The following is a 22771-nucleotide window of genomic DNA, read 5'->3' on the forward strand; positions in this document are numbered from 1 at the left end:
TCTGTACAACCCCTTTGAGTCATTTGAATCAAAACCCTCTCCTATTTCTCCTTTGGTTTGCAAGATCCAAATGATTTTCAATATATAAACTTCAATAGAGGAGGCTATCGAAGCAAACATCCTTCATCAAGTATATCTACATCTTCAATTTCATTTGAGCATGTAATCCAATCTTCTCAAATCCCTCCCATCCCACCCTCTTCTAATCCACACCTTGATTTGCTCTCTTCTTCATTCCAAAACCTCAAATTTCACTCGAATTGCACCTCTAGCACACTAGGAGTCGGATCCTCCATCTCCCCTCCTAGCACTTTCTCTTTCTCCGCAACATCTTGTTGAGAAACCCTTCACCCCCAATTTGCGTTTTTGCGTTTCTGCATTTTGCATTTAGGATTTGAAGCCCCAAAAAGAGGAGCCATCCCAAACTGACTGTGCCTATTTATAGGCCACTCTCTCATTCATTCCTTACGGCTGATTCATTCAGTCCATCACCTCTTCTCTCCAGCCTCTCCATTACCCTCACACCCCTTCAAGAGGACATTGTGGTTCGTGGTTCGTGGTTCGTGGCCGTCTTCATCATCTTCCTTGTGCTACGACACCCTTGGTCCCTTGTATCACATTCAATCCATGATTCAGAACTTCATCATTCCATTCATCAGAGTTTCTTCTCTCTTCTCTTCTCTTCTCCATGTTTGCTGAGTTCACTCCGTGTTCCTCCCCGCAAACCCTACTGTCTCGCTGGTATGTCATCTTTTGACATGGTATCAGAGCTGGATCTGCTCAAACAGCAGCAAAGATCCTCCAAGCCAGTGAAGGCAAAGACCGGTGGCGAGTTTGGCATCGACTTCTCTTCTTCTTCTGCTGCATCAAAATCTCGTTTTTGCAGATTTCAGGTGTTTAAGCTTGCTGCCCACACCCCGTTCGCAGAGGACATCTCAGCTGAAGCTATCCATTGCTGTCTCCATTAGTAGGCGCCTGATTTCCAGCCCTCTTCACACAGTTTGGAGCTGATTCCACAAAAGCGACTATTGTTCCTATGCAGACCTGCTACCATACAGCCTACCACATCATCACAGTCCTGCTACCTGCGTTTTTAGTCTTTCTCTCTCCTCACCTGCGTTTTTCTACTAGTTGCAACCTCTTATTGCTGGTCGCACCCTCCTCCCACTAGCAGCTCACTTCTAGCTCTTCCACTGCCTCTCACCCTTTGAGACAGACATTGCAGTTCGTGCTTCACACTGCCCTCATACCCCTTGAGGCGGACATTGCGGTTTGTGGTTCATGGTGACTAACCTCTTCCTTCTTCAGCAAGGCACACTAGTATCCATGGCTTCTTTACCAACAAATGTCCAGACTACCGGGTACTCCTACTGTGGCATCACCAAACACACCACCGATGCTTGTCGACATCAACCTTTGCTCCCCACACCTCCGGAGTACATGCATCTTCTACCAGGCACTCCTTGTGCCACCTCTCCTTTCTGGGCCACAGAAAACGTTGCATCGGCTATCAGAGTACTATGCTCAAGGCAATAAGACACATCCGATGCGCACTAAGTCCTTTCGAGCACATGGAGGATCGATTGGCACTACGATCTCCTGGATATCATCGCAATGCCAGCGGCGATCTTCTCCCACTTATTTTCAGGTACAATGGCTTCCACTGCCTACGTATCTGCAGTCCACTCCATTGAGAGACAGTGATTGTCTGATACCGTCTCTTCGTCAGTACACTCCTTCGAGAGATAGTGGCTGCTCGACTCCTTCCTCTTCTTCGGCTACCTGGTCCGCTCCACTCAGAGACAGTGACTGTTGCCCACCTCTTGCTCATTCTCAGCCCCACCCTTCCCCACCCTCGACTACTCAGGTTCGAGAGGCTACCTCTGAGAGCTCTTCAACACCCCAGATACCTTCTTCGGCACGATCGATGGCACTTCCTTCGTCATCAAATATTTCGGAGTCCGTGATCCATGAGTTTTTGGATTCCCTATCTACTTCAGAAGAGGATTCAAAGGGGGATGTTATTTCTTTGCCCTCAGAAAGGGCATCTACTTCTTCTTTGACTTCAGCAAGGGCCCCTCCACCTCCCACCGCAGAGGGGGAGCCTACTCCACATGAAGTTCTTCACCCATCCTCTACTTTCTTAGGGTGGCTGTCTTCGACCAATCATCTCTTCTACTGATACCCAGGATCTTCAGGTACCACCTGGATCGGGACCTCGGAGGTTCAGCCGCGACTTGGTGACGAGACCTTCATATTCCTTCCAACATGGATGCACGGAGCTAGTGGCTTCTCTCCCGAGGTTGTGTTTCGGGTTCTCCAGTTCACTCTATCTATTGGTCTTTACTGCAGGTTCCCTTTTCGATAGAAAATCTTGGATCTTAGGGATCCTCTACATCTTCTTCCTCCTCTTCATCTTCTTGCCTTGGTCACTTGGTCAACATGGAGCCACCTCCTGAGATCGAGTACGGGCATATCCTTATGGTTCTCGGCATCACACAAAGTCCGACATTCCTTCTATGCATTGCATGATTTCATCATCTTTGTACTAGGGTGCTTGGGCAAGTGACCGATTTTCCCAGGAGGGACACTATCCAAGTGGCACCTACTGCATAAGCATTCTTTAGCATGTAGCATTGCATCTCCACCTCACTCTTCTCTTGTTCCCCTTTTTGGGCCTGAGAGGGGGTGTTGAGAAACCATTCATCCTTCACCCGCAGTTTGCGTTTTTGTGTTTCTACATATTGCATTTAGGGCTTGCGTTTAGGGTTTGCAGCCCCAAAAAGGGGCGCCATCCTAGACTGACTGTGCCTATTTATAGGCCACTCTCTCATTCATTCCTTACGGCTGATTCACTCATTCCATCACCTCTTCTCTCCAACCTCTCCACTACCCTCACACCCCTTCAGGAGGACATTGCAATTCGTGGTTCGTGGTTGTCTTTATCATCTTCCTTGTGCTATGGCACCCTTGGTTCCTTGTATCACATTCACTCCATGATTCGGAACTTCATCATTCCATTCATCAGAGTTTTTTCTCTCTTCTCCATGTTTGCCAAGTTCACTCCGTGTTCCTCCCCGCAAACCCTACTGTCTCGATGGTACTCATCTTTTGACACATCTTCTACCTGCCCTCACTCAATTACCCCTTTGCACTTCAATACATGGTCAAGGAAAATGTCACCCTTTAAGACTATGCCTTCCACATTCTTGCAAGTGAGCACTTCTTTTCACCCTGGGATAGTTGTGATGGGCATTCCCCTCACTACCCACGATCACTCACCTCCCCACTTATCGACCTTCCAAATGCAGGGATTCCCATCTTCTGCTTATGATGCATCGTCACACACCTCATGGACCACTCCTATGCAAGGATTTCCATCTTGTGCTCCACATATCCCTCTCTCCCCTCCATAGGCTGCTCCATTGTTGCCAAGGATTTCTGAAATGGGAGGTATGAAATAGGTTTCATATAAGTTTCACAAAACTTTAGAAATGAGTTTCATTCGAGATGGAAGAAAATTGTGGAATTGTGGGCCTTTATATATATAGAGTACCACCCATATAATGTTATCTATCATGATTCATGAGTTGTACAATGAAAATGGAGGTTCAATGTAGGATCGATATTTTCATGCGTCATGGTTCATTATCCATGAAAATATTAGCTTTGATTATAAAAGAAGCCATCAATATGTACATGTGTTATAGAAAACCACTTGACCATAATTTCTACAATCAATGTCATTATCCGTGTCAAGTAAAAAACAAATTTGTGATAAATGTTGTCATTATCCATGTCAAGGTAAAAAACAAATTTGTGATAAATGTTGATTCCAAATGCTCAACTCCATTTTTTAGGTTAGGCCTTTTTTTGGAAGTTTAAAATAGATGTTTCATACATTTCGAAAACATTGAGTATGAAACAAGTTTCCTAACCTTATGAAATGAGTTTCTTAGCCACTATGGGGGCTACCCATGCGATCACCATGCCCATGCCTCGTCAGTCCATTCCCACTTTTGGATACACAATGCACACTTCCCACTGTGAGAGTGCGCAATGGAAAGAGGAAAGTGAACATGGAGAGGAGACAAAGAGAGAACGCAAGAGAGAGAAGGAAGAATATGACTTCAATGACTAAAGGTACAAGGCTGCAATGGTCAGCCCCAACACTCACCTCTACACATCAATCTGGGCACTAGACAGTAGCAGGGGAATGAGGGAATGAGGAGGGCTGGCTGATCACAAAGAATCAACGATGGATAATGAAAGTGGGAGGGCAGGCTGCCTATATATAGGCGAAAAAGAGGAAAATCCTTAAATGTGATCAAACCTCCTAAAAAATAGCCAAAAGTGCACAAAAAGAAATGCACTATGTCAAAGCTCCTAATATCCTCATCTAACTCAAACTAAGACTCACAGGTAGGAGATGACCACATGAGACACACGACTACTAACATCCCCTCTCAAATCCTAGATGTGGTTAACCAAAAGAGATGCAAATCTAAGGGTGGCAAGAAGAGTGCCAATGTTGATATAGTCCATCGATGAAGAAAGTCAGCCAAGGAGCAAGACCCCCTCTCCATATAAAAATCCAATCAAACAGAAGGCCACCAAAGGGCAATGGAAATGGAGAGGCCTCAAACAGATCATGCCAGAAAACTCCACGCGGGGATGGGTGAGCCAAGCCTCTAACCCAACTATGAGATAATAGCGAACAATCGAAGGAGCTATAAGCTACATAGAAATACCACGGACCAAGGACCAAGCGGCAAGGAATGGTGGCTCGATGATGAAGAAAAGGGTAGCCACATAAAAGAAAGACCCAAAGTAGACTGGAATCCCTAAAGCTGTTGGGGGTAAAGGTGCCTCAGCCTAGCCACCCATGGATTACTACACTGACAATACCCATGCCTACATACTGCAAGCGGCGGGCACCCGTCACCGTCACTTTATTCTTTATTCTTTTAGTGACAGATGAATAAAGGGAAGGCCAGTCACACATTGTGACTGTTGGAGTTTCCACATTGTGACTCTCTCTCTCTCTCTCTCTCTCTCTCTCTCTCTCTCTCTCTCTCTCGCCATAGCTCTCCCGTGCAAGCTTCGATCCTTCTCACCTTTCAAAAGCAACTCCTCACAATAATGGAAAGCCTCTTCTGAAATACAAAGGGCCAGGAACTCCACAGCTGCATTACCGACATTATCCCTCTTTAAAAGGAATGGGAGGTACGAGGGAACCACCAGAGGAGATGATGGGGGGGGTGAAATCTATGGGATAAATGGCACACAATCGGGAACAGGTGCAGCAATAGAAAACTACCCAGAGAGCCCTACACAATGGAAGGGGAATGGAGCATAAATAGCCCCCTCTCTTGCCAAACTGTCACAAAAGTGGCTCCTATAGAAAAATCCTCCACAAAGATGGTCAGCTCGGTGAAGACAACACAGGTCTTGGGTCTAGGAAGGCCATGAATTGAGAGGAGAGAGAAGCCCAAGCCCGGAACATGTAGGGCCTCATATATGGAGCTCAATGGATGGTCAAACAATAGAGGCAAGGTGCCAACACCGCTCATAGGCACTGAAGAAATGTCTCCCAACAGTGACAAAACCCTCTAACCAACAAAGATCCTATAACAAATCACCTCATGAAGTCATAGGACTCAATTCCCTGCTATCTACTCTTCCCCACAAAAGTTGATGACTCTCTCAATGAGTCTTCCTCCTCTCTAGGTCTAGGTCTAGCCTCTAGCTATGTGGCCTCGACAATGGTTGCAAGGGCCTCCCTTCCAGGTTGCTAGTACAAATGATGCAATCATCCCTCAACTCTCCAATGCCAGAGAGGAAGTGTTAGGGTGATGAGATGGGAACCTCATCTATGCAAGTATATAGGTGGGTCAGTGAACCTCATCTATACATGTATACAAGTACACAAGTTCTTAAGAGGGGTTTTCCTGGCGCATCAACCACAATCTCCCAAGTTCAAATCCTCGAGCTAGGATTAACATCCGCGTTTACGATGAGCTAGATATTTGACAAGGAGCGAGTTTGGCTCCTAATCTGAGCTCACATGAGGGGACACTTTGGCGGTCTGACCAAAGGTGAGGAATCCATGGTCACATATGTTTAGAGGCATTTTTGACGGGCTATCATCGACATTGACATCAGGGTCTCTCCGAGGCACCTTGGTTGTGGCTTACACACCCACTACTTAGGTATCCATGGTTCTACTTTGATGGTCCTTGTTGTATGTACTATGATGGGCTTTTATCATTGTATATTGTATTGTATTAGCTTAACCATGATCTAAGAGAGGGTGTTAGTATTCACGATGAGCTGATTATTTGAGAAGGAACGAGTTTGGCTCCTAATCTGAGTTCACATGAGGGGACACTTTGGCAGTCTGGCCAAAGGTGAGTAATCCATGGTCACATATGTTTAGAGTCATTTTTTACGGGCTATCATCGACATTGACATCAGGGTTTCTCCGAGGCACCTTGGTTGTGGCTTATACACCCACTACTTAGGTATCCATGGTTCGACTTTGGTGGTCCTTGTTATATGTACTATGATGGGCTTTTATCATTGTATATTGTATTAGCTCAACCATGAAGAGAGGGTGTTAGTAGATCTTTCAGTTTATGGTTGAGTCTGTGCATGTGATGTAGTGGGCTAGGGCACTAGTTTATTTCCTAGATTATTTAGGCATTTTATCTAGCATTTTATGATGGCTATTTTAGCATTTTATGCTAGCCAACCAGCATTAAATATTGGCCAACGTACTACCATTTATGGTATTATTTTTGCCTATTTATTTCAGGTCCTCCACAATCATCACATTCATCATCTAATAAGTTCCAATGGAGGGAGAGGACCAAGAGCCAATGCCTTCACAGCCAATGACTCACATTGGTTTTGTATGGTTGAGTCTGTACATGTGATTCAATGGCCTATGGCACCAGTCTATTTCCTAGATTATTTAGGTATTTTATCTGGCATTTTATGATGCCTATTTCAGCATTTTATGCTGGCCAACCTACTGCCATTTATGGCATTATTTTTGCCTAATTATTTCAAGCATTCCTCCGCAGTCATCACATCCATCATCTGACAGGTTCTGGTGAAGGGAGAGGAGCAGGTGCCAATGCCTTCACACCCACTGACTCACATTGGTTTTGTATTTCTCATATCTTGGTAAATGGATTTCATCTTTGTAAAGGGCACTTGGATGAGTGAACAATTTCCCCGCGAGGGACACTATCCAAGTGACACCTGTTGCATGCACATTCTCATCATGTAGCACACTCCTCTATGCAACTCATTGTGCAAAGCACACCTAGGTGAATCCTAAGCTGTCTCCACCAACGTCCTTCATCACCCTTTCCGTCGTCATTGACACCCTCAAGTGGTTGGGTTAGCTTGTTTGTTTTGTGATGTGTTGGATCTAACCATCCCTTTTCATTCTCCCCATGGGACATAGTTACTTGAAAGGTCACAAACCATTACTTCTCATTCAAAAAAAAAAAAAAAGGTTCAATGTTGTTCCACCCACCTTTGCGGAACTTGGTAGGCCACTAGGCAGTCGATGAGCACCATTCATCCGATGCCCTATCCTCTCTAGGATGACTACTTGGACTTCCTTGATAAGATAGACATCACCTCTATAGTCTTGCTAAGCCATTGGGCAGCCGACATGTACCCTTTGTTTGATACCCTGGCTGCTTCAAGGTGGGATGCCTTGGGGTAAAAATGGGCTTGAGCTTTTCTTCTAGTCCCTTCTTGATTCCAATTTTGGACTTGAGAGGGGGTGTTTGTTAGTAGTCATGCTTGTCATGCCTTGTCATCTCCTAACTATGAGCCTAAGTCCGAGTCAAGTGAGGACTTTTGGAGCTTTGACAAATCTGTCATGTGTTTTGATGGGAGAGGCTACTCATTCTAGAGCAGCTATCTAGGTGCATTTCTTTTGTTTGTCAGATTCCAATGTGTTTTCCATGGGCAGTTCCTGCATTTCCCAAGCTATCCACACCTACTAGCCTTACCAATCAAACTTTTTGGTGGCCATCTGACCATCTTTAGGCATTTATTGTGCCACAACCAGCATTAAATGCTGGTCAGCCAGCATTTATGGCATTTCCAAATTTCCGTTGGCTAGTTTAGGGGTTTTGTGGCTATTTACAACCATTCCCCACTTGGAGTCATTCACATCATGTTCCTTCCTTCCTTGGCATGAGCACACACTGACTCCATCATCTTCCTCCATCTCCGATGTTGCCATCATCATCAACCTAATCTGTTGCCCTCACTAACACTATGGACTATGTGCAAGGACTAATCAGTCCTCCCATATTCAGCATTCGTTCCTTGTTCAATGCAGGTTTCTTTTCTTCTTCTCTTGCAAATTATCTCTCTCTTCCTCTGTGTTGGAGTTCCTTCTTCCGTTGCGCACTCTCACATGGCATCATCGCCAAAAGAGAGGACAAGGAGCTGTGTGGTGCTGCAGCACACCGTCTATTGCTGAAGAGACCACTCCAAAGTGTAGGCGATCATCCCAGACTCCTCCAGACACCTCCCAAATCTGCATTTTGCCGTCACCTAGCTAATTCCCCTATAGGCGGCCTGTTTTCTCCCCTCTTTTCCTGCATTTTGCTGCCAGCTATTGTTTATATTAGCAAATGCAAACTTTGGCGGCACAGGCGACTGATGCAATTAGCATGCAACAAGTTTCTTCATCATTGTTTTCAGCAAACGCAGCCTTTCTTGTGTGAAGGGAACAGTTATTTTCCTCCAAGTGGACCATCTACATCAAATCCTTCAAGATCCTGTAGCTACTTTCCATTGTTTGAGGGCCTGTCTCGTCCAAACGCAATTTCTGTGGGTGTTTCTCTTGCAAGATATCGAACATGTCTTATCACTAGTTCTTTGTTGACTCAGAGGATGACGTCTTTATATCAGCTATTGTTTATGTCAACAAATGCTAACTTTGGCGGCACAAGTGACTGATGCGATTAGCAGGCAACAAGTGTTTTGCTGCCAGCTATTGTTTATATCAGCAAACGCATCAGCAAACGCAAACTTTGGCGGCACAGGCGACTGACGCAATTAGCAGGCAACAAGTTTCTTCATCATTGTTTTTAGCAAACACGGCCTTTTTTGTGTGAAGGGGACAATTAATTTCCTCCAAGCGGACCATCTACATCGAATCCTTCAAGATCCTATAGCTGCTTTCCACTGTTTGAGGGCCTATCTCGTCCAAACGCAGTTTCAGTAGGTGTTTCTCTTGCAAGATATAGAAAATGTCTTATCACTAGTTCTTTGTTGACTCAAAGGATGAGGTCTTTATCCCTTCCTCTAAAAGACAAAGAGATTTTCGAGCTAGTTCACGTGACAAATGGGGGTCACCAACCCATTTGTTTGGGAACCCCCTCCTCCCCGTTCTATCCATGTTTCATAGAAGGCCCATTCTCCTGGCCTTCATATGCCTTCCATGGACACCCTCTATACAAGTGCCCATACTCCCTTCTTTACCCAAAGAGGACCGACTTGATGGTTCAAACTACTCGCTCCGGTCGTGTAGGGTGGAGTGTATCCTTAATACCTTCGATCTTTGGGAGTTTGTTACCCACCCTATTCCCCATCAATGGAGGATCCCACAGTTGGAACATCAATGGATCGTGCAGCCTTATGGGATCAACTCAACTCTAGAGCTCGATCTTTCCTCTTTATGAGCTTACAAGATTTTTTCCTAGTGCATGTGCACAAGTTGTAGAAAGCAGCGCAAGTGTGGACAAAGCTTGCTTCTTTGTACCATCAGAAGACATTTGCTCACATTACTCTCGAAAAGAAATTACGGATGCTCAATGTTGATGATTCTCCTTCCATGAAGGATCATATCAACAGGCTGGAGGACATGCAGGATGAGCTTGCATCCCTTGGCAAGATGATCTCTTCCGAGGGTATGGCTATGATTCTTTTGACTCAGCTGCCATCTCCCCAGTTTGATATCTTCTACACTAGCCTTCTTACATCAAGGATCCATGAGAAGCTTCTACGGGAGGAGTTTGCCCCACTTGTTTTAGAGCACGATGAGCACGTCAAAGAGGTAGCTAGTGGATCAACCTCCGCCAAAGCTTTTGCTACTGGTTTAGGAGGGGGAAGCAAAAGAAAGGGAAGTCAAAGGCTAAACAACGGGAGAGTTCTTCAAGCTCTGACTCTGACTCGGAGAAGCCTAAATGCCCATACTGTGGGAAGGGGACATATTCAGAGGAGAAATGTTGAAAGAAGTACCCTCACCTTCGTCCGAGAGTAAAGGATGCAGCTAAAACAATTGAGCCTTTTACCTCTACTCCAATGGTGACACATGAGTCACTGTTTCTTCATATTGTTGACTTGGAGGATCCTTCTTCAATGGTTGCCTCATCTTCTGAGAGGCCTTGGCTAGTTAATAGTGGAGCTTCTAGTCATACGACTCCACGAGGTGATTTATTGCAGGATCAACGCCCTTATGAGGGTTCTGTCATTGTTAGTGACATTGTTTCAGTTCCCATTTTTTAGTGTTGGTACTTTGCTTTTATTTCCCAACCGCACATCAAGCTCTCTTTCACGGGCCCTTTATATTTCGTACTTGGGCTTTCTACTCCTCTCAGTTTATGGCCTTACTAGGCTTGGTAACTAAGTTGTCTTCATTGAGCAAGCCGTTTATATTGAGGATTCTTCTACAAGGGTTGTTCTTGCGACAGGTTGGCAAGAGAGTGGGCTTTAGAGGCTTCATTCTCCTTCTCTTATGCAGGGTCCTCCGAGATAGTTGTTTATTGCTACACCCATTCCCACTTGTGCACCATCTTTTCCACAAGTTTCTTCCCATCCCCCACCCTCTCCTTTGGTGGTTCCCTCATACCCCTATCCCTTTCAGAGGGGGACAATCTCAATGATGCAGCTGTGGATTTCCTAGCCCTTAGTGTTTCAAAGGGGGTTTCCAATCATCGGTAGTCTTCATCGATAGACTTCCTCGACATTGGCGTTCCTCTTGCCACCCTAGGATCCGTTTCCTCCTTGGCCTTGCACCACATCTAGGATCTAAAAGGGGGTGTTAGCAATCATGTTTGTCATGCCTTGTCATCTCCTACCTATGACCCTCACTCTGAGTTAGACAAGGACTTTTGGAGCTCTAATAAGTATATCATGTGTTTTGATGGGGAAGGCTACTCAGTCTAGAGTGGCTATCTGGGTGCATTTCTTTTATTTGTCTCGTTTCAGTGTGTTTTCCATGGGCAATTTCTACATTTCCCAGGCTGTCCACACATGCCAAACATTGTCCTTACCAATTGCATTTTTTGGTGGACATTTGGCATTTTTTAGGCATTTATTATGCCACAACCAGCACTAATGCTAGTCGGACAGCATTTATAGCATTTCTAGATTTCAGTCGGCCATTTTAGGGGTTTTGTGGCTATTTATAGCCATTCCCCACTTGGAAGTCATTCACATAATCATCTTCCTTCCTTCCTTGGTAGATGCACACCTCAGCTCCATCATCTTCCTCCATCTCCAATGTTGCTGTCATCATCAACCTAATCCGATGCCTTCACTGACGCTGTGAGTTGCGGGTAAGGACGGATCAATCCTCCTATATTGAGAATTTGTTCCTAGTTCAGTGGAAGTTTCTTTTCTTCTCTTGCAGATTCTCTCTTTTCCTCTGTGTTTGAGTTCCTCCTTCTATTGCACACTCTCACAATGTTGAGGTAAAAATTCATTACACATTAATTAGCTCTTTAAAATAGCCCCAAAGCAGTAAATTACCAAAACTTTCATTAGACACAGAGCGGTTCTAGATGGTTTCTATGTCCCACATGCAAAACCCTACTTTGGGAAGATATTTCCACATCTATAAATAGACAAGTTGTTCCACCATTCAGCCCTATCCTTGTCTTGCTACCAGTGATTAACTTCCATCATCTACATCAGGTTGTTTTTGTATTATTAGCACTTTCTTCACCAGCCATTGCTCTAATTGGTGGTTTCTACACTCCAGATTCATCTTTGGTAGATAAACCGTCACAACACACATCGACACCTCCCTCGGCCTACTCCCACGAGAGCCACCAGTTGTTGGGCATCTCTCCCCTTGAGCATTCTATACATTCTCTCATTTGTTTGCAGCATTCGTCATTCCACTTTAGAGTTCTCTCTCTTCTCTATTTGTATTCGTGTTTTTCCATTTTGCGTTTTGCATTTAGGGTTTGAGTCACTGTTTGAGTCTTTGTGTTTCAGTTGTGGTCGTACCTTCTATGTTTCCTGAGTGCAAAACCTAGCATATCTTCACTGAACCTGCATAGTGAAGGGAGCGAAACAGAGGAGTCCATGCAATAGAATATTGAAGTAGATGCTGAAAGATGAAGGGCAATAGTGTAGGGAGTGAAATGCAATCCTCAAGAGTGAAGAAAACACCAAAACACAAGTATCTAATGTGGGATTGATAAAGAGGGTATAACTTGTTGTAAAACGGCCTGAATGTGTTGCAAACAAAGCCTTCATAAATTGACTCATGGCTGAAAACTGTCGATGGGTGCTAGGGTGGCCAGAGGAGCTGAAAACACACAATAATGATAAAGATAATCTGTTGTACCAATCCAAGGAGGAGTGAAACCAGCAAATGCAGCAACAAGGATAACGAAGAATAGGCTGCTAGGCTGAAAATGCAGCAATTTGGAGCGTTTGATGGTGATGTGAAGTCGACCTCTAGAATGAAATCCCCTGTTGGTATAGTGTGCCGCATCACAATTGGCAAGACAACACCACTAACTGAGATATCCACCAAGGTAGGGGTGTGGACACCAGTGCTAGAGGGCCAAGGCCAAAGGTGTGATGAGGGAATGATGAAAAATGAATATGAGAGTAAGTGTGAAGTGGAGTAAAGAATGGATGAATGCCCATGACCTATTTATAGGCACATGAGCTATTGAAGTCTCTTAGGTGGCACCCCAACTCTCTAGAGTAGCCCCCACTGAAGTGTCTCCGTGTGGTGTCCCAACTCTCTTGGGTGGCACCCAAACACTAACTAATGATACAAATAAAGCCTTTTGGGGGCTATAAATGGAAACAAAAATAATCATTAAGGTGATGAAACGAACTTAATGAATGGGTTTCTCAACAATCCCTACTCATCGTATGGTTCTTTACATACCCTTTATCTTCTTAGGGTAGTTGATATCTCCATGCCATCTCACCCATTGAGACCAAACCATGACTTGGTGGCTAGACCTTCATATTCTTTCTAGCATGGAGTCCTGAAGCTTGTGGCTTCTCTCCCAAGGTTGAGTTTCAAGTGCTATCCACTGAAAATGTTTATTGTTCTTCACTACACCTTATCTTACAAGTGGAACTGAAACCAGCCTTTCTTCTCAAAGAGGGTCGTGAAACCTAATTGAGCACTTAATTATAGCATTTAACAAATTCACAAAACTGAAATGCACACTTTACCATATGATCTTGAACATTGGACAGCCTCTTGGTCCCAAAACTGGCGCCCCATGCAGTATTTATTTAACTTTTATCGCAAATGGATGAAGTACAACAAAGATCCTCTGACCTCCTCCACTAATCCAAGTGTTTGTTGCTGTCAAAACTGACCACCAAGCCTCCAAACCAATTTGCCCCTTGATTTGCTTGGGGATTTGCCTTCACCCTACTCCTTGAAAGACAAATTCAATCCCAAACCTCATATTGGTTAGTTGGCCTCTTGAATCTCACTGAAATTCCTTAATTTTAGCTACTAGAATTCAAGACCTAGGTCCTCAAATCTGAGCACGCATCCCGAGGCAGTTGTCAAACCCTAATTTTTGCTGTAAATTACGGTTTATAGCAGAGATTGACTAAAATCTCTTCCTCTGATGGCTCAAACTACTAGAAAATATTGAGATAACTTAAGAGATGGCTAGGAGATGAGAGAGAATGCTTTAAAGAGAGAAATTTCAGAGTTTCATCGCAAGAAACGTTGAAAAGCTACTATTGCCCTGCTCAAACAGCCATAGAAGCTATCACCTACAGCTTAGGACCACCAAAAATACTGTTGCCCCCTCTTGTATGCTATAACCTGTACCAAAAGGACCTTGGGCTGCTGTCACGTGCTCCTGAGGGCTCCAAATTGCTATCACTTGCTATAGGACTGATCCTTGGCGGTTGTAAATCATATGAGCAACCTCCCTTTGCTCTCTAGCAACCTTCTTCTCTCTCACAATAGCTGGAATAGACTTCCACCAGCCCCAAAAAACGTTTTTCCCACTTGCATAGGCAAGCTTTGCCAAGTGGCAACCTTCTAATCCCATTCTCCAACATTATCTAGGTTATTAAATTAATTTAATAATTATTCTAGTACTCAAAAAATTAATTTCACAAGTCAATAATTAAATTGGTTGGACCAATTTGTCTTCCAAGTATCCCTAAGCAATTATTGACCCTTAGACTAGTATTAATTAATTAATTAATGTCCGGTCTCTAATGTCACCACTAACATTAGTGGCCAATAAATAAGTCTAGGCCCAAATCTGACACAGAGTACCACCTAGTACTTATCAAGCATAGTTTATTACTTTTTCCTTTGACACCCACTACATCCTTGGGATCCTTGGCCTATTACCATGAAATAACTGTTAGCAGAGTATTTGTCAGCTCATGTGTGAGTCTGAGCTTGATCTGGGCTGGGCATTTTTATTAGGTATTTTAGGTATTTTTCTGGTGTGGCATTTTATGCCATTGGGGCATTTTTATGCATCAGTCGGCCAGCATTAATGCTGTCCGACCAGCATTATTGCTCCCCACTTTTTCAGCCTATTTATACTCAGTGGCTCCTCCTCAGTCAGTCACTTCATTTCACCATCTGCAGACTCTGTAGAGAGAGGAGCCAGTGCCAGTGCCCACGCAGCCAGTGACTCACTGTTGTATGCGACTGTCTCGTGTTCAGATATATGGATTCCATTTCCCGTGCATACATCTGAGTTCTCATCTGTATCGTTTTCTTTTCTTTTCTCTTTTTGTCTTGTGTTTCAGCAGTTTATTTCAGCACATGTTTATGCTTCCACCGCTGCTCCACTTCTGACATGGTATCAGTTTTCAGGATTTGTGTTTCTGCTGTGTTTTCTTCCTGATTTCAGGACTGTTTTGTACCCCTGCTGATCAGACGACTGCTGTCGCAGCCAGGCGACCTGTTTTGGGGCTGTTTTCAGCCTGCGTTTTTTGCAGTTTTGCCATCGCCTGCTGCCTCTGCACCCTCTACTGCCTGCGTTTTTCATCTGCAGCTGCTGGCGACAGTTTTCTACCTGTTTTTCTCCAGTTTACAGCCTGCGTTTTGCTGATTCAGCATCTCTCGTGGCTGGGTGACTGTTACTTCAGGCCGTTTTTGCTGTTTTTGGCAGTTTTTGACTGATTTTTTGACTTTCTGCAGCAGATTTTGTCTTCTATTGATCAGATTTTGGGTTATATTGCATGTGACCTCACTATTTTTGGTGTTTTTGGTTGCGTTTTGGCTGTGTTTCCTCTCTAAATTCCATCTCTTCTCTACTTCTCTTCTTCTCCTCTCCATATGGCTCCTCCGTGCACTTCCCCTGATGATAAGTTGCATGAGACATCCTTGAGATTACAGGGGCGGCTTCCGGCACATTATGGAGGTGAGGCTTATGTAGCTTCAGCGAGGGGTAACGGGAAGACGAAGTCGAAGGCCCAGTGTTACCACTGTGGCAAGAAAGGAAATTTGCGGAAGGACTGCAAGAAGTTAGCGGCTTCCAGGAAGAAGGAGCAGAAGAGGAAGCGGGATGCTGACTCTACCGATGAGTCCTCTCCTTCATCAGACTCCGATTCCAATCCTCCGACCAAGGTGAAGTCCAAGGCGCGGAAGGGATCCTCTTCTTCGGATCGCGGGAAGGGCTTGGTGGCCCCTTCCTCGGCTGCTTTCTAGTGGTGGTGATGAGGTCATCCCTCACGACTCTCTTGTGCCAGAGAGGGAGTGTGAGCGGGTGTTCAGATGGGGCAGCCGCGCCTCATCTATACTTTTATACAGGTGCACAGGTTCCAGAGAGGGACGTCCCTGATGCATCGACTTCAGTCTGGCGGAATCAAATCCTGGAGCTGGGATTGACATCCAGGTTCATGCTGAGCTGGTTATCTGACAGAGAGCGGGAGGCTTTCGTCTGGAGCTCACATGAGGGGACACTTTGGCGGTCTGGCCAAAGGCGGGAAATCCATGGTCACCTATGTTCAGGGGCATTTTTGACAGGATGGACTTGTATGCTACTGCAAGATATTGGTGATGGACACAGAGACATGCTATGATCTTCTCTATTTTCAGGTGTTTGGTACGATCGACATCGACATCAGGTTCTCTCCGAGGCACCTTGGTCGTGGCTTGATCACCCATTGCTTGGGTATCCATGGTTCTACTTGGTGGTTCTATGTTATATAGTTTCTGATCCCTTTTCATTGTACTATTGTATTGTATCAGATCACTCATGATCTGAGAGAGGGTGTTAGCAGAGTATTTGTCAGCTCATGTGTGAGTCTGAGCTTGATCTGGGCTGGGCATTTTTATTAGGTATTTTAGGTATTTTTCTGGTGTGGCATTTTATGCCATTGGGGCATTTTTATGCATCAGTCGGCCAGCATTAATGCTGTCCGACCAGCATTATTGCTCCCCACTTTTTCAGCCTATTTATACACAGTGGCTCCTCCTCAGTCAATCACTTCATTTCACCATCTGCAGACTCTGTAGAGAGAGGAGCCAGTGCCAGTGCCCATGCAGTCAGTGACTCACTGTTGTATGCGACTGTCTCGTGTTCAGATATATGGATTCCATTTCCCGTGCATACATCTGAGTTCTCATCTGTATCGTTTTCTTTTCTTTTCTCTTTTTGTCTTGTGTTTCAGCAGTTTATTTCAGCACATGTTTATGCTTCCACCGCTGCTCCACTTCTGACAATAACTGCCATGTGCATCACACGTGCTAAACAACCTTGCACATTTGATTAATATCTTAATCAAATCTTATCAGCAAGATTAGAGCATCTCAAAATTTCACGTCCCCATGACGGAAACACTAGGATTACTAGGTGGATCTTTTTCTCTCTCTTTCTATCTCACCTCTTATGGCTCCTTTTTGGGCCTGAGAGGGAATATTGAGAAACCCATTCATTAACTACACTTCTTTTTATCAATTTATTCAAGTTTCACTCTTGCAACCCCAAAAAGGTTTGGGCGCCCACATTCTAGGGCACCACTTGAGATTGTTTATGCCTATAAATAGGGCACTCGCTCCTTCATTCCACACACTGTTATTCATTCATCCATTCACTCTTTCTATCAAATCACTTTATTCTATCAATTTTCTCTCTATTCCTCTGCCTCTACACTACTATTTACACCCCACTAAGAGGATGACTTAGTTCGTTGCCGATCCTTCACAGTTGTCTGATGCCTAATGGCATGTTCCATTTGTTGCAAGTTGCGTTTATTGGTCAGATGCAGCCACCTAGCAAATGTATCATCAAGATTGTTGCAAGCGACATCATTCGCATCATCATGATTTGTGTTTTGCAATCTAACATCTCCCCATACACCCTACTATCTCTTTCATATGGTTAAGTACATACCATCCCGTTACTTTTCTTGACAGAGGGGCTAGTCAACTCAATGCGAGGTTTCATACTCGTTAGGTTAGAAATGCAATGTAAAAGTATAAAGAATCACCATCCTCCAAAGAAAGAAAGGCCTAGAACCTAGTGCAGATTTTGGGGCATGAAGAGTTAGAGCAAAGTTCGTACATGCTTCTTGGTGATGTTTTGGTTTTGTTTCACTTATGGATAGATGCAAATGGATGGAGGAGGATAACTAGACAGATCATCCTCAGTGATGCTGCATATACTTTACCTTGAATTGTTTCTATTAAAGTTGACTTTGGATCAGGCTCACTAAGGTTTAGCAATGCATAAAGGGTCCAAAATATTGCCCGATACTCAAGGGGAAGGTTGCATCTCCACTCCCCTAGAGATGGACCGCTCGATTATGTAGTGGATCTCAAATGTACTTGGCTTGCATCCAAGGCACTATATGATTATGATATTTCTATCATTGGGATCACTATTTGATGCACTAGTTATTGTAAGTTGGTAAGCAAATCTGTATGGTTTGCACCTAGGCTCCAAAAACATACATTTGCAAGGCTATGGGCATGTATAAAATGCATGGAATGTACATTTGGATATGATGTACATTTCAAAGCTATGTATGAGACACATGGATGGTATCCAATATACATTTGTAGGTGATGCAAGAGAAGTACATTCACCTAAGATACATTTGGTTTGCGGTAAATATATGCTTTACATAAGTATCATGTGGTACATCACTGCTATGATGCATTTTTTATGCTCAATTTACTTTGCCATAATAGTTAGAACACTAATGGGTTTTGGCATGTGGATGCATCCCTTACTTTTGACAATAGATATGATTTATGCACATGGATCGTAACTAGCTTAAGTGGCTAGAATTTCACATATATAGAGAGTATGAGCATGGTTATGGTTAAGCAATAGGTACACATGTTTGACTAAGATACCAGCATATATTTCCAATAATGGCAACGGATGCTTTAACAAATTGATGTGCAATCGAGGATGATTGCAAGGATTTTGTCATAGGGACATGAAATTTTAATGCTGTGCTTGGCATTTTGACTTAGGCTTTAATTAAATGTATACATGGGAGATGCATGTGATATGAAAGTTAGTTAAGTCACAACAATGGACCAAGGACTCCAAGATGTCAATGGATGTCAAAGGCAAAAATTATAACTTGTAATAAGTTACATTGGTCAGGTACTAGGTAGTGCCTCATATTAGTTTGGACCAAGGGTATTTAATTAGCCATTTAGTGTCATTGGTGACATTAGGAACTACGCATTAATTAAATAATTAATGTCAATTCAAAGGCTAAATTTTCAGAATACTTAATTCTGAAAATAAATTTAAATGACTGAAAAATCTATTTAAAAGGCCGCCACTTGTTAAAACTTTGCCATACAAGTGAGGGAAAGGTCATTAAAGACAATTAGGTCCTCATTCCAAATTTGTGGAGGTTGGAAGAGGAAAAGAGAGAGCTATTGCTGCAATTTCCCTGCCATTGGTGATCAGTCCAGCTATTGGATACTATCAAAGAGCTGCCCCCTCCTGATCAAGAGGCCATTGATGATTGGAGGCAAGTGACAGCCCCTAAAGACTATCTACAAGCAAGTGAGCAATTTTGGGGCCCACAAGGGCAAGCGATTGCATGTGGGACTGCTATTGATAGTACGTTCCAATCATTCAACCATTTCTAGTAGGGAAGCAGCAAATTTGAGCACTTTCTTGTGATAGAAATCAGAAATTTCTCTCTCCTCTACAAGAATTCCCTCAATAGTTCTCAATCATTTTCAGGCCCTATTGAAGAGCAGCTGTGTTTTTGCTGCTATAAACCTAATTTACATTCCATGCTAGTAAAATTGAAGGCTTAGTTCTTGAAATCAATAATTGGAATTTCAAGAAGCCAACCATCCCAATTGTATTTGGGGATCATTTTGACTAGCCTAGGGTCAATTAGAGCCTATTAGATCAAGGGGCAAATCAATAAAAAGGCTTGTTGGTCACCTGTGACAGCAAGAGGCACTAGATAGCTAAGGAGATTTGAGAAATCTCACTATACTTCTTCCAATTGCAATACAAGTTAGGGAAATACCGCAAGGGACACCAATTTTTGGGGCCAATTGGGTGTCTAGTGTCCAAGATAAAGTGGTAACATTTGATTTCTTTATGAGAATTTTACACTTGCTGTAGTTAGTGTTAAATTAGGTCATTAACACCCATTCTCAGAAGGATTGGCTGGTTTGAGAGAGAGAGCAAGAGAGAGAGAGAGAGATGCGAATTGCAATACATGCCTTCCTAAATGCCTTTTCCTCTCTAGACTCGTGTTAAAATACAAGGGGATTGCTTGTATCTCATAACTATTCACTCAAGGAAACTCTTGTTGCAACTTAACTGTGAGGTCCAAACTTGTTTCTTTATCCATGCCCAATGTCAAACACTTCACTATCAATGCAATGATCACCATGTCGAAAACTAGAGGTACTAAAATTAGAATTCAATTTACTTAAATACCTTAGGTGAAGTTTAGTTTAATCAACAAATGTCCTTCCACATTTCTCATCCTAGTGGCACACATCCAAAGGGCATAGTTAGTCCCATCCAACTTCTAAACTTGGGGAAGGTTGGGAAGAATATGAGAGCAAGATGAGGAATAGATGTCTCGAAAAGGGAAGGGGATGAGCACAAGGGGTAGAGGGTCAATCACCATGATCCACTCACAATCTGCATGGTGATCATTATGATCTGGATGGTCCTCTTGGTCCCATTAGTAAAGGCGCAGAATCCATGGTCATGCTTGTAGGGTTGTTCATGACAAGCAAATAAATTTTGCTATTTCTACTTTCATTGATTGATTGACATCAACATCAATGTCTTCTTCAAGGCGCCTGAGACATTGACTTGATTACCTAAGGTATCAATCATTTATTAGTTGTCATTGTTATATGTACTATGGTCTTGTCATCATGGCATATTTATTGTACTAATCATCCATGAATCTGAGAGAGGATACTAGCTATGTCACATGTCATGGATATTGCCTCATGTCAAGGGTGTTGTAGGGGCTACATTACACCCCAACAGCATGGTTGACATCTTTCTTCGCTGTCCTACCTCATGCAGGTCGGACCTGTTCTATGGTCAACCTTCTCCTTGTTTGCATTTCTTTTTTATTATAAAGCTTCAACTCACTTCTCATCGTCTTATTGTGGAGACACGGAGACATGGATTATTCCTTCGAGTGTTCTTCTGTCTTTATATTCCTACCTAAAGGAGTCACATTGTGCTCAATAGCCTTCACATGAGGCCTAGGTTACAGAAGCATATTGGTCTGAGTGAAAATTTTTCTCTGTGCTCATTAGAGAACAGAATAAAATCAATAAAAAGAATGACAGAACAACCTGAAAAATGAGGCGAATGCCATCCCTGGTATCTTCAGCTATGGGCATGCATGCTGAGAAGAAGCCTGTCTCGATGATTCGATGTACGTCCTCCTGAACCTCCTGTACAGTGAGAGCCGAATTTGGCTTGGCGGCCTTGAGGGCCTCGCTGGCGGTCGAGAAGAGCTCCTTGTTCTCCAATTCCTCTCCATCTTTGTTCTGGATAAGCACTTCACTGATGAGGACGCGCTCCTGCTCCTCCTCGCGTCCATTCCTCGTGGACCCGGGGTTGCTGCCAACCCTACGGCTGCTCCTCTGAGGGGGGGAGGCGCTGCTAGGGGCGAGCTCCTTGCCAGGCTCACTGTTGCCATTGACAGAGAGGGAGGTGGAGATGAAGAGAGGAGTAGGTCGGGGGAAGAAGAGCTGGTCGTGAACGAAGGTGTGGAGTAGACGCTGGAAATGGTGCAGGCAAGGGCGGAGCTTGGCTATAGCGAAGGAGGAGAGGCCATGGAATTGTTGGATGGGGAAAGCGGGAGGCGACGGGCTGGGGATGGGCAATCTGACGCGGGAGAAGGAGACGCGAGCTTGCTTAAGCTGATGAGCCGTCCTAGAAGTATTATCCGCCATCGCTGATGCTTCTCCTGCTAGTACTTCCCATCCCGGGAAAACAACGCCTGCTTCCAACGCCCGTTTTGGCCCCGAGAAATGTTGCATTGGTCCCCGTTCACACCATGGCGTTGCAATGTCTACCGTGCCTTCAGGCATTCAAGTCCCAGTTTACCTAGGCCCCTAAACTGGCCCTGGGTGCTTGGTGCCTATCCTCGCCAACGTAATGCTCGTCTCCCCATAGCTATCAAATGAAGGAAGTGGAAATAAGTAGACTTTGAAGCTTAAGGGTTTGGCCTTGTGATAGCATTTGCACAACCTATAAAACAAAACAAAACTTATTACACGTTGGAAAAGCAAAGAATTCGAAGGCCACCTCAACTAGGGTGAGAATGCGCAATAGAAGCAGAAGAATCACAATTGCTCAACACTCAGAAGGATGAACAGTGAAAGACAAAACACAAGAACTCAACCAATGAATGAATGAGTAATGGAATCCATAATATGATACAACGTATTTACCTTACAAACCATACAAGTGAATGGCACATGTGGTGACCAATAATACCTCCACACTCCCTCTCTCCAAGTGGATGTGATCCAAAGTAGCAAGAATGGACGAGTGGAGCATATATAGACTCTAAGGTGAGACTTGAGACACATGAGCTAGCCCTACATGGACTGCCCAAACGCCCATAAGGTGGCCAACAATAAGCTTGATAAATAGCCTGACGCCCATGAAATGTACACCACATGAGTGGTCAATATGATGAAATAGACAATGCTGGGGAAAAGCATGCCGTTATGAACCATTACCATGTCCCGTATCATAAAAATGATCTACTTGAAACCTATATCACTAAAGGACATATGACAATGACAAGGTATACTTGAAGAATACAATCAAACTACCCAAATGCACCACCAAAAGTACTCTAGCACAAGCTCTAGGGTTGCGATTCCCAATCTAAAAGACATCCAAAGAAGAAGCACCAAATTGATGTCAATCAAACTCAAATCCTAATCATAGAAAGTGGAATAGCCGAGTCCTCATGCTTGTAATGAATGTCTATAGAAGCACATAATGACCATGGATTCCCCACCTTAAGCTCAGTCAAATCATTAAAC

The 22771-nt window shown here is 43.9% G+C and overlaps 1 protein-coding gene across 7 annotated transcripts in view; it reads right to left on the minus strand.

Annotated features, from left to right (window-relative positions):
• The window catches only part of OEP80 (outer envelope protein of 80 kDa), a 62862-nt gene extending 41072 nt beyond the window's left edge, over nucleotides 1-21790 (minus strand). For 3 of the 7 annotated variants that reach the window (XR_015690895.1, XR_015690894.1, XR_015690896.1), the window contains exon 1: nucleotides 21059-21790. Coding sequence is in view for 3 of the 7 variants with exons in the window: in XM_087678089.1 (XP_087534215.1) it covers nucleotides 21059-21751 (693 nt within the window). In the remaining 4 variants the exon portion in view is untranslated. The remainder of the gene's footprint in view (nucleotides 1-21058) is intronic. The other 4 variants (XR_015690893.1, XM_087678089.1, XM_087678088.1 and 1 more) reach the window with 4 other exon arrangements.
• Nucleotides 21791-22771: the final 981 nt, after the last annotated feature.

The sequence above is a fragment of the Lygodium microphyllum genome, chromosome 5 (assembly GCF_053477565.2).
Source record: "Lygodium microphyllum isolate KBCC chromosome 5, Lygodium_microphyllum_v1.1.10, whole genome shotgun sequence".
NCBI lineage: Eukaryota > Viridiplantae > Streptophyta > Polypodiopsida > Schizaeales > Lygodiaceae > Lygodium > Lygodium microphyllum.